At 59.8% G+C, this 13,387-nt stretch overlaps 1 protein-coding gene across 3 annotated transcripts in view; it reads right to left on the reverse strand.

The window, feature by feature from the left end:
* Positions 1–786: 786 nt before the first annotated feature.
* Positions 787–13,387, reverse strand: part of SARDH (sarcosine dehydrogenase) — a 60,301-nt gene continuing 47,700 nt past the window's right edge. For 2 of the 3 annotated variants that reach the window (XM_024999141.2, XM_005213365.5), the window contains exons 20-23: positions 5,790–5,952; positions 5,105–5,273; positions 2,836–2,971; positions 787–2,071 (exon numbers count right to left, since the gene is read on the reverse strand). In XM_024999141.2, the coding sequence (XP_024854909.1) occupies positions 1,946–2,071; positions 2,836–2,971; positions 5,105–5,273; positions 5,790–5,952 (594 nt within the window). In that variant the 3' untranslated portion in view covers positions 787–1,945. The remainder of the gene's footprint in view (positions 2,072–2,835; positions 2,972–5,104; positions 5,274–5,789; positions 5,953–13,387) is intronic. The other variant, NM_001193041.1, reaches the window with a different exon arrangement.

Raw genomic sequence — 13,387 nt, forward strand, 5'->3', positions numbered from 1 at the left:
GAGCTCCCGGGATGGCTGGCCGCATGCGGGCTGAGTCTGAGGGTCGGTGAGGGGGGGGGGCCCTTCTCCTGTGTCCTGCTAACAGCCACGCTCAGCCCAGCCTGTGCAGAGCTCCAGGTGGTGCTCAGAGCCACGGTGCTCATTCTGCCCAGAAAAACCTTCCAAAATTAAGGCAGCAGAGTGCTTCCGGATTAGGGTGAGGAAGGGCTGGCCTGAGGTCACCAGCTCCGAGGGGAGAGGGCGATACGGTCCAGCCCGAAGCGATGGGGAAGCTTGCTGGGGCTCAGACCTTCCCGAGCGGCTCTTTGGGGTGAGGTGGGTAAGTTGGGGGGGTGCGGCCCATGACCACCTCTCTCATGTCAGTGGCCAGTACCGTTTCCAGAGGGGCCCAGGGTTATTTCTCCCCAGCAGAGGGACAAACACAGGCAGGGAAGGGAGTATGAACACTTCTGTTCCCGCGCTCAGCACCCTGAGAGAGGAGTCGAGGTGGAACCTGGGCAGGACTGCCCCTTGGCTCGAGCCGCCCCCAGGGACGGCTGTAGAATGAATGCTGCACAGGCCCCGTCCGGGGTTCCAGGGCCAAACCACGGGGTCCGGGAAGCAGGCCTGCTCCCCCCGCCTTCTGGCTCCACAGAGTCCTCTTGGGGTCCCCCAGGCCCACCTATGGGCAAGGGCTGCAGGCGCTACTCTGCCTGAAGCTTGAGAAAGACAGGCCCGTGGCCCCCAGGCTGCAGTCTGATGAGGGGACCAGCTCTCTCCCCAAAGGTCACCTGAAGCACAGACGTCTTCCCATGGCCTTGACTTTATTAGCCTGAGCCGTTTCAACCCAGTCCACAGAGGGCGCTGAGTGGGATGGCGCCTCTGAAACCAACCCCAGGCCCACCAGGACTTTCTGCACCCAGTCACCGCACGCCTTCTTGCCCGCGTCCCCTCGAGCCCCGTCCCCCGGGGGTTGCCTGGGTGCTGGGGCCAGGCGCCGGTCCCCGCAGGGAGGATGGGCAGTTCTGAAGGCCCTGGGATGGGGACAGCGGGGTCACCTCATCCCAGGCCCAGGGAGAGTGCCACCCCCGGGGACTGGAAGAGGGGGGGACGAGGCCTAGAGCTGAGTCAGACAGCAAGGACAGAGGCCCCCCGGGCAGGGGGTCCTGAGAGGTCCTCACCCGGCAGCACCCCTTCGTCTCTGACATGGTGAGCGAGGGGCCCGGGGGAAACCAGGGCAGGAGAGGGAGCTTCTGCACCTTGTGTGTGGGGGGCCCAGCTGAGACCCTCCCAGCCCTGCTCCTGGAGCCAATTTCAGGGCTGGGAACTCTATGGGGGCTTCCCCGTGTGAAGACAAGCGGAGCTCACTTTCTGGATCCACCCCTCCTTCCTGGGACCTGGGAACAGACCATCCTGCCAACTCTGACCTCAGGGACGGTGCCAGTCTGGCACGCCTGCTCTCCGCCATCACTACTGTGCCCGAGGCAGACAGCACCAATCAATCCCACACAGTCCCCCCTGCCAAACACACCCGCAGCCCTCAAGGCCGCTACGGACAGCCTGCCCGTCAGGGACAGAGCACTGCGTGATGCTCTTTGCCGCCCGCTTTCACGGGGCCTTCTTGAGCGTTTCCTAAGCTCCTCTTCAGAAGCTCTCCAGGGCTACAGGCTGGTCCCTGAGCCCAAGGCACTGCGGGTGGCTTTTATGGGGGGGGGTGGGGGTGGACTCCAGAGCCCCCTTCTGTCAGTGACCACAGAACGGGCCTTCTGGGTCTTCTTTCCACCCCCTCTGTCTGCATCTTTGGGGGCCATGGCAAGTAGCACTCGACGAAGGGCAAGGGAGCCCATGTTCCAGCCAGGGTCCGGGTCCTGGCGTCCAGGGCGGCGCGGGTCCCTGGGAATGGGCAGCGTGGGTTGGAGCGGCAGGTTGCTGACCCTCGGGCCAGCTGAGGCCCTGCCTGCGGCCATCAGTAGACCCCCTTCACCCTCTTGTTGTCGGGGTCGAAGGGAGACTTGAGGTGGGCCTGGGCAGCGTGGGTCACCCCCATCCTCTCCAGGGCATAGTCCCCACTCTTCACGAAGTCCAGGGAGACCTGGTGGGCACAGAGGAGGGGCCGCGGTCACTCGGTGCCCTGTGGGAGCCGGGCTCACACAGCCTGCCTCCCGGGACGGGGCCGCCGTCTCACCCTCTCACGCCCCCTACCTCCTCTGAGTCCAGGAACTGCCCTGAGCCCTGAGCATGTGGACTCCGTGTCCCCGGGCGCCTGAGCTGGACCTGAGCCCCCAGGGTCTGGCGGAGCCGAGGTCTGGCACCAGGGAGAACCTGTCCCGCTGGGCAGCAAGCCCTGCCCTGTAACCACTGGTCCCTGGGAGGGCAGGCGACCGGTGGGGGACTTCGGGGGTTTATAAATGACGGTTTGGGCAAAATGCTTAAACATTCCACACGCAGACCAGGCTGCCCCTTCGGCCTCATTGCCGAGCCCCCAAATGAGCCTGTGCACATGTGCCCATACATGTGCTCACATGTGGTATACCTGTGTGTACACTGATGTGTGCACACACAACCGTTTGCACACACACAGGATCTCCAGCTCCAGGGAGCAGAGCGGGTGAGCCCTGCCCAGGGCCCCTTTCTGACCACGAGAAGCCTGGAGCTTCCAAAGTCAGATTTGGTCAGAAAGAAAATATAGAAACAGCCGCCACGTCTGCCTGGGGAAGACAGGGCCCGTCAGTCAGTCCCTTCACTGGCCTCCGGTCCCCCCAGGCCCAGCCCACCCAGAGAGGGAGGCAGGGTGTGGGGGAGAGCCCCAGGGGGGACCAGGGCTCCCCGTGGCAGTGCAGGGGCGGGAGGACTCACTGGCCCGCCGCTGGGGTCTCGGATGTAGCCGTAGGCCAGGGTCTTATTGATGGTGAATCCAAAGTCAGCCCTCCGAACATGGCCCACCACCTGGCCGTTCCTCCAGATGGCCTCCAGCCCGAACATGGACACTTTCCTGGAAGAAGCAATAGATGGCTGGGAACCCAGAGCCCCTGGAGGGGGAACTCCTGCACTTCGCCTGGCCAAGGAGAAAGGACAGAGGCCCCCCAGACTGCGGGCTCCACTCCTCAGGGCTGGTCTGCTAGAGGCCCATGTGCCCCTCACCTGGCCCCCGAGGAGATAAATGGACAGAAAACATCAAAACCAGGACCCGACTTTCATGTTTCTGGAGGCAGGCCCCACAGATTTGGAACTGTCACACAACTTGTTTTAATCTGACGGCTCTCCTTTTCTGACAGTGTGATGTATCATTTACTAAAAGTAATTTTCTGTATTACACATAAAATATGAATGCTCGCCGTAAAATTTTTGAAAATTTAAAATAGGAAACGAGCAGAGGATTAAACTGCAACCACAGAAACACCAGTGCCAGAGTGTTTGGTGTAAACCTTGGCCGGCGTGCCCTCTGCTGCCCGAGTCCTCATGCCCGCGGGCACTGGGCCAGGTGCTGGGGATGAGGTGCCCCCAGGGCTGCAGTACCACGTAGCCCTGTGGGTCCTGGGGTGGGTGCCAAGGACCATACCCCATGGGGTGTGGGGCACGGCTGGGCTGGCTACGGTAACCGGAACTGGGGGACCCTTGCACTGAGCCAGAGTCTGAACAGGGTCTGGGTGCCTCCCGGTTCGGAGGCCAGGGGTGACAAGATCTGGGCCCCACGGGGGCAGAGGATGAGGGTGGGGTGGCGGAAGCTTTGCAAACGCATCCTGTCTCCTTCGGTCCCGTCCTACGGGGATGCTGTGTCCACACGAGGAGAGAGCCTCAGCGAGGCCCCTGCCCCGCCCAGGCCCCAGGGCAAAGCAGCAGCATCCTGTCTGCCCTTCCTCGGTCCGGGACTGGCCAGGCCATGGCCCTAGGCGGATTCTGCACCCCAGCGGGGAACCCTGGGGAGGGACGAGCTGGGCTGTGGCCGCTGCTCTCCAAGGCAGCAGGAGCTTTCTGGAGGGCAGGCAGCAGGTGGGCTCGGCGGACCCCTGGCCTGTCGGCACCCCAAACCAGAGCCGAGTGTTCCCCGGGAGGCGGACAAGTAGTCAGGCAGAGGGGCAGCCCGACGGGGTCCCAGGGAGGAGCTAGGAGACGACACGCCCAGCTCCGCTCACTCTGCACCCCCAACCCCGGCAGCCTCAACGCTTCCTTTGAAAGCGCCGAATCTGGGAGAAAGGGCACCTTTGGCATCAGCTGTCGGCCCCAAACCAACGAGACTCAGAGACGCCCGCTGCCCTGGGGACGGCTGCTACCCAGTTCCTCATCACCCCACCCACGTCCTCCAACACCAGACCAGGGCCCCGGGGCCTGTGCAGGCTCAGCTCCCAGCACGTAAGGGCGACGCTGCCGGGGAGGTGGGGTGGGGGAGAGGTGGGGGCGGGGCAGGCGGGGGAGAAGAGATCGGCCCGCACGGGGCTTCCTTCCACCCTGGCCACGGGCCTGGGTGAGAACCGCTCTGTCCCTGGGCCCCTGTGGTCTCCTCTGTCGATGGGGCTGCTGGCCCCAGCCTGGCCCCTTCCTCCACGGGGGCCCCTCCCGGGCTGTGGGGAGGCTCTGACCAGGACACGGGGGGCGATGGCAGCACCCTGACAGGCAGCCAGATCGGGGGCCTCGGCCGGAGCCCCCCGCAAAGCCCGCTTGGCTGGGCAGGGCCTTCCCTTTTCAGAAGACGTGTTCGGAGGAACTTCCCAGCCGTCCAGTGGATAGGACTCGCAGCTTTCACTGCCAAGGGCATGAGTTCAGTCCCTAGGTGGGGAACTAAGATCCTGCAAGCCACGTGGTGCAGCCAAAATAATAAAGTGAAACGAAACCTGTGTTTGCCGAGGGCTGCCCTGCCCGCTCCCTGCTGACCGCCACCAGCCCGCGCCCGGTTTGCCCCCTGCCCGGCCCTGGTGGGATCTGAGTTGCAGCCCCGGCTTCCGAGTCGGGCCTGCTGTGGACCCAGCCCTGCCCCGCAGGTCCCAGTCTCCTCCCTGTCGCGGGCTGTGATGCGCGCTCCGGGAGAGGGTGCCTGGCCTGCGGGGGCAGCGGGAGCCCAGAAGCACCGTCCCACGCGTCTGCACGGCCGCTCCCCGCTCCCGGGGGCCCCAGGCCCAGCGGTACTCACTCGTCCACAGTGAAGCCCACCAGGCGCCGGCGGAGGCCCTCGGCCCGCTGCTTCTCCAGGGCCTCGCGCCCCAGGAAGGGGACGGAGGACTTGAGCTTGCAGGTGAAGGCCAAGCCTGCCTCCAGCGGGCTGTCATCAGCCCGGAGGTCGGCGTGCCAGTGCCGGTAGCCTGGAGTGGGGGAGGCCACGGGGTCACTGTCCAGCGGGGGCGGGAACTTCAGAAGATGCCCCGGGGGATGCCCGCCCCCGGTCACACCCTCAGCCTAGACCCTCCATGACCCGGGGTTTCTGGGGGCTGGGAACATCCTCAGTCACAGGAGGCGCCCTGGCTGAGCCCCGGAGTTAGACCACCCCCAGCAGCATCGCCGCACATCTCTGCCATCAGGCTGGAGGCCCTGGGGAGGGGGCAGTGGGAAGCCGGGCAGCTCGGAGGGCCCCTCTCATGCTCTGATGGTCTTCAGCTCTCTCTGGGAATCTCAGCGCTGAATCCAAGTCTGGCTCTGGGCCCCCTCCCCCTGGGAGATACCTGCCCCCCCCCCCCCCCCAAGAGTGCTGGGATCTCTGACCGTCCCCAGGCCCTGGTACAAGCGCAACAAAGGGGGTTTGGGGAAACAGTCCATGTGGGGGGACGGGGCAGCCACGCTGTGGCTCAGCGCCCCCACTGTGGTCCAGGCCCCACACACACCTTTCTCGATGCTCAGCGAGTCGATGGCCCGGTAGCCGGCATTGACGAGGCCGTGCTTGGCCCCCGCGGTCATCAGGGCCTGGTACACGGGCAGGCAGGACGGCCTCGGGGCGTGCAGCTCCCAGCCCAGCTCCCCCACGAAGGACAGCCTCACAGCCCGGACCTGGGGACGAGGCACAGCTCAGACCTGGCCCAGCTACCACCGATGGGTGGACACTTCCTACCGCCACCACTAATAGCCAGGCCTGGGCCCAGGCCACAGGTCGCCAAGAAATGGGGCCTGCCAGTGAGAGTCCTCAGGAGTGCTCTGGAAATCTTTGAAATTAAGAGATGTTGTCGTTGGGAGTGGAAGTGGACATGTGGTTCCCAGGCCACAGCTCGTCTCCTAAATGACTATAGGAGTGTCCTGGGGCCTCGGTAGCCAGGGGAAGAGGACCACGGAAGTGAGCTCTCTGCCAGGTCTAAGGCCCGAAGTCCAAAACCAGGGTGTGGGCAGGGCTGTGCTTCCTCTGGAGGCTCTGGGGCAGGTCCCTCCTGCCCCTTCCGTCTCCTGGCGGTCCAGGCTCTGCTGACATGGATGCGTCACGCTGGCCTTGGCAGGTCCCTCCTGCCCCTTCCATCTCCTGGCGGTCCAGGCTCTGCTGACATGGGTGCGTCACGCTGGCCTTGGCCTCCGTCTCCTCCGTGTCTGTATCTCCCTGTCTCTCATCAGGACACTGGCTGCTGGGCGGAGCCCCCCTACCAGGGTGCTCTCATCCCGGGATCCTCACGGGCATCGAATCAGCAAAGCCCCTGATTCCAAGGTCCCGTTCCCAGCCCAGGGGTGATGTCTTTTTAGGGGGCCACCGTTCAATCACTGCGGTGACCTTGGGCAAGACTCTTGGCCTCTCTTTGGCCTCTAAATGTGGTCGGGAGCCTGGCTTTGTCTGGCTTAGGAAGCTCTGAGGGGGTGTCCTCGAGTAAGGATGGGGAGTCAGCCACACGACTCATGAGTCACGGCGGCTGCGCTTAGCACATTCAAGGGCAGCGGGAGGGGGCAGCTGGGCATCAGGCGAGTGTCCTGGTCACCCCCAACCCCGGCGGGCCTCGGCCAAGAGCTAGGATCTGAAGACAGACACAGCCTCTGCCCCCCAGGCCTTGAGTCTTGGAAGGACACAGCCAGATGCCCAAGCAGGCTCCAGGGCAGGCAGGTGGAAGGACCCTGAGGCAGGCACAGGCCAAGCTGGGATCTTGTGCAGGGTTTGCTGTCGTGGACAGGCCTTCCAGACAAGCAGCAGAGTGGTGCAAAGGCACGGAGCAGGAGCGGCTGTGGGTGTTGTCGGGAGCAGGGGGCAGGCAAGAAGGCTGGCGGCTGAGGCCGGGAGGGCCTCGCCAACCGGCTGCCAACGCTGGGCCACAAAAGCACTGCCCAGTGCTGAGTTCACAGGCCAGGAAAGGGACCGTGGGCCCCCAAACCCCACAGAAGGGATGGTGCTGTTCATGGAGCACCCCCAGGCCTGCTTTTTGTAGACATCACTGCAAAAACTTTCTAGGGGATGATGCGGAAACAGGGGCTCCAGAGACAGCCCACCGGCCGCGCACACACAGTGCTGACGTGGGGATGGCTGGTCTCCGGGCAAGCGTGTCCGTCAGCCTGTGTCCCACACCAGCAGCCACGTGGAGGCCACGAGCAGGACAGGTGACGCCTGGCCCAGCAGCCTGGCTTTTCCTGCCTGGCTGGTTGGTGCAAGGTCGCTTGCACACCCAGCTCCTGGCGTCTGCTTCCAGCCTGCAGGCAAACCCTTGAACGCCCAGTGTCTCCGTGTGCTGGGCCGGGCACGGCCCTGTCCAGGTCACAGAAGGGACAGGGAGGCCACAGCAGGCCTCAGCGCTCCCAGAGGCAGAGGACCTGATCCCATCACTGCTCTGAGCCTGAGGGGCTGCCCGGGACAGCTCCCGCAGCGATAAGGTCAGCGGACGGAGAGCCGGCCCACTCTCCCGAATGACTTGAAATCACAGCCACTGGGAGGGCTGGATTCAGAAAGCTTTTGAAAGGCACACATTTGCTCTGAGCTGCCATTTGCCCGGGGCCTCTCAAAAAACTCAGAATTGACACAGAAAACATACTGTTGACGTTTCCCTGCTCCCCTGGTACAAGCCGTGGGCCCCTGACAAAGACTGCCTTGTCAACGGGGTTCTAATTTTAGGCAGACCACGGAGGAGCTTGGGGCTCAAAGCCAATCTCATTTCAAACGGGAAAAAAATAAATTTCAAAGCTCACCCATCAATGGGCCCAGGACTGCGGGTCTTGTCAGACACACTCCCTCCCCCAGTTAAGCCAGGCTCTTGAGTGAATTCAGGGGTGGGATGGAGCGACCCGGACCCTTCCCCAGCTCCCAGGAATCAAACGAGGCTGAGAGGCTGGCCGGCGTGCTCTCCATTACAGTCCTGTGGGCAAGCCCAGCATGCAGGGGGCTGAATAAATACTTCCCGGACGGAGTGGGGAGACAGGTGCAGAGGGCCAAAGCTCTGCTTCCCGGCAAAGCGAGGGGAAGGGCTTGGGGATTCCTAGTGACTTTCTAAGTCGCCAGCATCACTGGCTCTCGAGACACCTTGCACTTTTCTCCACTGAAGCCGTGGATTTAGGCGAGCCCTGGGGTCTTCTGAGAGGGGACGCATATTGAAGGGACAGGCTGAGAATGAGTGCATCTGGAACTTGGGCTCAGAATCAGCCTGACCCACGGGTGGGCCTCCTCCAGCCTCCATGCCCACGTCTGATAAACGGGGGTGAGTAGTAGGCTCATGGAAGGCAGGTGCCTGGTACTGTGGTCTGCCAGTCAGCATCAGCTTGGACCAGCTTCAAAAGTGAGCCCCAAACTGAGGCAAACCCTCTGCAAAATAGCCCCGCCCTGCTCTGGGAACCATGGACAGTGGGCTGGGCCACAGAGATGCAGAAGGTCATAAGGAAAGGCCTTAAACCAGGTTTTGTTTAAACCCTTTTATGACCCCAGGACTCCCCTGATAGTGTTAAAACCAACGAACCAAGTCAGCAAGGTTGCAGGGTACCACATCAACACTCAAAAGTCAGCTGCATTTCTATACTCTAACAATAGACCATCTGAAAAGGAAATTAGAAAAAATTCCATTTACAGTCACACCAAAAAGAATAAAACACTTAGGAATAAACCTAACCACGGAGGTGGAAGACTTGCGTGCTGAGAACTGCGAAGCACGGCCAAGAGAAACAAGGGAGACAAACGGAAAGACAGCTCTTAAGTTTGTGGACTGGGAGACTGAACATCACCAAGATGCCAATATTACCCAAAGAGATCTACAGAGTCAATACACTCTCTGTCAAAATCCTAGTGGCTTTTTTTTTTTGCAGAAATAGAAAATGTCACCCTAACGGTTACATGGGTGACCTCGAATAGCCAAACAGTCTTGGAAAAGAACACGGCAGAAGACTCACTTCCTCATTTCAAAACTCATCACAAAGCTGCCACAATCGAAACAGTGCGCTGCTGCCATAAAATCAAACGGACAAATGGAATAGAGACGAGAGCCCAGACATAAACCCTCAGGAAACGCCTAGTGACCTTGAACAAGGGGCCCAAGGCCGCTGGGCCTTCCCCGGCAGCTCAGCAGTAAAGAGTCTGCCTGCCAATGCAGGAAACGCAGGTTCACTCCCTGAGTGGGCAAGATCCCCTGGAGGAAGAAACGGCAACCCACTCCACTCTTCTTGCCTGGGAAAATCCCACGGATATTGGAGCCTGGCAGGCTGCAGTCCATGGGGCCGCAGAGAGTCGGACACGACTGAGCGTGCACACGCGCACACACGCCGTGACTATTCCACGGGGAAAGGACAACGATCGGCACACTGAGCCTTCTCATATACCATGCACAGGACATACACGCCCGAACTCAGACCGAATCAGAGCCCAGATGCGAGCCCGCAGACAACACAGAGGCGAGCTTCGTGACTCTGGACTCGGCAGTGATTCCCAGATATGATATCAGAGGCAAAGGAACAAAGAGCACAAAGAGCTAAATGGGACTCCAGCAAATCTAAAAACCTCTGTGCTTCAAAGGATACAGCCACCAGTGAAAAGTGGTGGCTGTGGCCACCAGTGAAAACCTACAGAATGGGAGAAAACATTCGAAAGTCATGTGTCTGATGAGGGGTTAACATCCAGAATATATAAAGAACATCTACAATGCAACAACAACAAAACAACCCGATTAAGAAATGAGTTAAGAACTTGACATTTTACCAAAAATCTACGAATGGCCAACAAGCATATGAAAAGATGGTCAGTGTCGCTAAACAGTAGAGAAACGTCAATCAAAACCACAATGAGATACGACTTCTAAGCCATTAGCATTTCAAAGAAAACAGAAAATAATCAGAGCTGGCAGGAATATGAAGGAATTGGAACCCTTGGGCGCAGTTGGGGGAATGCAAAATGGTGCAACTGTTAGGAGAAACAGTATGGTGATTCCTCGAAAAACTAAAAATAGAACTACCATATGTCCAGCATTCCACGTCTGGGTGTATATGCAAAAGAACTGAAGGGTGGAACAAGGAGCTGCTCTGGTCTTGTACCTCCCGGGCAGCAGCAGCCAATAAGTAGCTGGAGCAGGGCCTTGTGTGAGGTCCTGCTGGGAGCAAGGTCCTTCTCTGCTTGGCTCAGCTCAGGGACCACTCAGGAATCACCAGGGCTTGGCCAGGGCCCATCTTTCCAGTGGCCGGCGTGGTTCTGCTGGGTGACCCACAGAGGAAGGAACCGCTTCTAAAGCTAGCAGGAGCCCCCTGCGAGGCGCAGAGTCCTGGGCTGGGGAACAGAGATGCAATGGGACCACTCGATGAAAAGGGACCGTGCTGGGGGTGGGGAGGCAAACCCGTCAAGCCCCAAACATCTGCGTGAGCAGCTCTCCTGCTGTACGGCTCTTCTCCAGTCTGAATTTGCTCAGAGACCCTCTCCTCACTGGAAGGACTGATGTTGAAGCTGAAGCTCCAGTACTTCGGCCACCTAACACGAAGAGCCGACTCATTGGAAAAGACCCTGAGGCTGGGAAAGCTTGAAGGCCAAAGGAGAAGAGGGTGGCAGAGGATGAGATGATTAGATAGCATCACGGATGTAATGGACATGCATTTGAGAAAACTCCAGGAGTTAGTAAAGGACAGGGGAGCCTGGCGTGCTGCAGTCCATGGAGACGCAGAGTCGGACACGACTTAGTGACTGAACAACAACAAGCCCTCCTTTAGGGAGATTCTGTGTTTCAGACCTCTCCACCCAGGGCCTGCGAAGCCCTGGAGGGAGTTAACGTGGGATGCTACGGGTCTCCTCTGGTGAGAGAAGATTCTCCCCGCTGCCCGTCACCCGCTTCATTCTAGGCGGCATGTGCGGTGTCAGCAAGGCGCGGTGAGCGAGCGCTCTCCCCACGCGGACAGAGCTGTGTCTGCATCAGCCTCGGCTGCAGCAGGCTTAAAGCTTATCTGCCTTGTAAGGACAAGGTTGGAATCCAGAACACAGGAATCAGATGCCTCTGAGCCCCCCAGTCCCCGGGCTCTGCACACAGTGGGTGGTCAGTAACGTCCGTCATTCCACACGGGGTCACCTGCCCCAGACAAAGGTGGCAAACCCAGCAAGACAAAGCTTCTAGCCACGCTTTCCACAAACGCCTGTGTTCCAGCATCCCCAGGGGCCCCTGCATCACCCCAGGATCTGGACCCTCCTCAGTCCTCCTCAGGGTGGGATTCACACCTGACACAGGGCAGTAAGGGCCAGCCGCCCCTCCCAGAGCAGGCACCCTGGTGGCTGGGAGCGTGGGCTGGGTGCCACGTACCTACAAGGTTTAAATCTGAGTCACAAACGTCGCATCCCCGTTGACTGACATCCCTCTGAGTCTGCTTCTGCAAATCCTGGTGGGAATAGGGTTCACAGAGCCTTGGGCACAGTCAACAAAACTGTCAGTCCAGGGCCCCTGGCTGCCTGGCAAGGCGGGTGCTGCTGGCACGCGCATTTTACAGATGAGGAAGCTGGAGCTCAGGGAGGTCAGGCCACCTGCCCGAGGCCCCGTGATGTTCTGGAAGATGCTTGACAACCAGCTCTCGGGAGGCAGGGGTTGTTTCACAGCGTTTACCCCTTTCTGTGGGGTGAACAGCCCTACCATGGTTGATTTCAAGCTGCCAGTGGTTTAACCATAACCTGCCAATTTTCCTCCAGCTTTAGCCATCAGCTCTCACGAGCTGGAAGGAGCACTTTCCAGCACGCTCAGAGGACTCACAGCCAGTAAGTCAGAGCAGGCGCTCCACGCCGTAAGCTCTCCACACTCCCTCCCTACCCTCGACTGACTCACTGGATTATTTTGGGGGCAACGAATACACTCAGGTTTCAGCAAGATGGATTTGGGGGCTTCCTGAAATTCCTGCCAGCTCTCCATGGGGAGGCACGGGAATGGAGGGGGTGTTATGAGGAGGTGGTGCTGGGTCCCCATCCTGGCTTGGATCAAAGGCCACGTGGGCGCCCCGGGCAGGACAGTCCACGTGGCTCCCGTGGGATGGGTGCTCTGGCCACGGGTGACATCAGAACCAGCCTGGGGCCGCCTCTCTGGACAGACACCACGAGAGGGCTTGAGCAGATGTGTCCACAGACACCAGGCACAAGCCAGCGTGTCCAACTGTCTCAAATCACATTAGCTCACGGGTGTTTCACATGCTTCCGGGGAGTTTGGTTGTATAACAGCACCCCTGACTCACCAGGCACGTCATCCAAACTTAGTCATCCCTTTAAATAAATGAGGATCCTAGGGGCCCCCAAGGCAAGGGATAGACAGGGGTCTGAGCACGTGCAGCCTTCTGCAGGGGCCTGGGGCCCCGAACCCACACACGAGTGAGGAATTCAGCTGGCGGTAAGGCTTAAAGGAGCTTCATTTTCAAATCCTCTGAACAACCCAAGACACTCTTGACTCCAAAAACATCCTTCTACATCAGTGTGCAATTTTTCCCTGCAGTCTGGTCCAGATGGCTGAGTGCAGGCATGCTGGTGGTTCTGGTGAAGATGGTTCTGGTGATGGTGGTGGTGGTGATGGTGATGGTGGTGATGGTGGTGGTGGTGATGGTGATGGTGGAGATGGTGGTGGTGGTTTTGGTGGTGATGGTTTTGGTGATGGTGATGATGGTGATGGTGGTGATGGTTTTGGTGATGGTGGTGGTGATGGTGGTGGTGGTTTTGGTGGTGATGGTTTTGGTGATGGTTTTGGTGATGGTGGTGGTGATGGTTTTGGTGATGACGGTGGTGATGGTGATGGTGGTGATGGTGGTGGTGGTGATAGTGATGGTGGTGATGGTGGTGGTGATGGTGGTGATGGTTTTGGTGATGACGGTGGTGATGGTTTTGGTGATGGTGGTGGTGATGGTTTTGGTGATGGTGATGATGGTGATGGTGGTGATGGTGGTGGTGGTGATGGTGATGGTGGTGGTGATGGTGGTGATGGTTTTGGTGATGGTGGTGGTGATGGTGGTGGTGATAGGGTATAGTGACTGGAAACCAATTTTCCGAGAATAATAAGAAGTAAAAGGTGTGGTACTTCCCTGGTGGTCCAGTAGTTAAAAATCC

Source organism: Bos taurus, chromosome 11 (assembly GCF_002263795.3).
Source record: "Bos taurus isolate L1 Dominette 01449 registration number 42190680 breed Hereford chromosome 11, ARS-UCD2.0, whole genome shotgun sequence".
In the NCBI taxonomy this organism is placed as follows: domain Eukaryota; kingdom Metazoa; phylum Chordata; class Mammalia; order Artiodactyla; family Bovidae; genus Bos; species Bos taurus.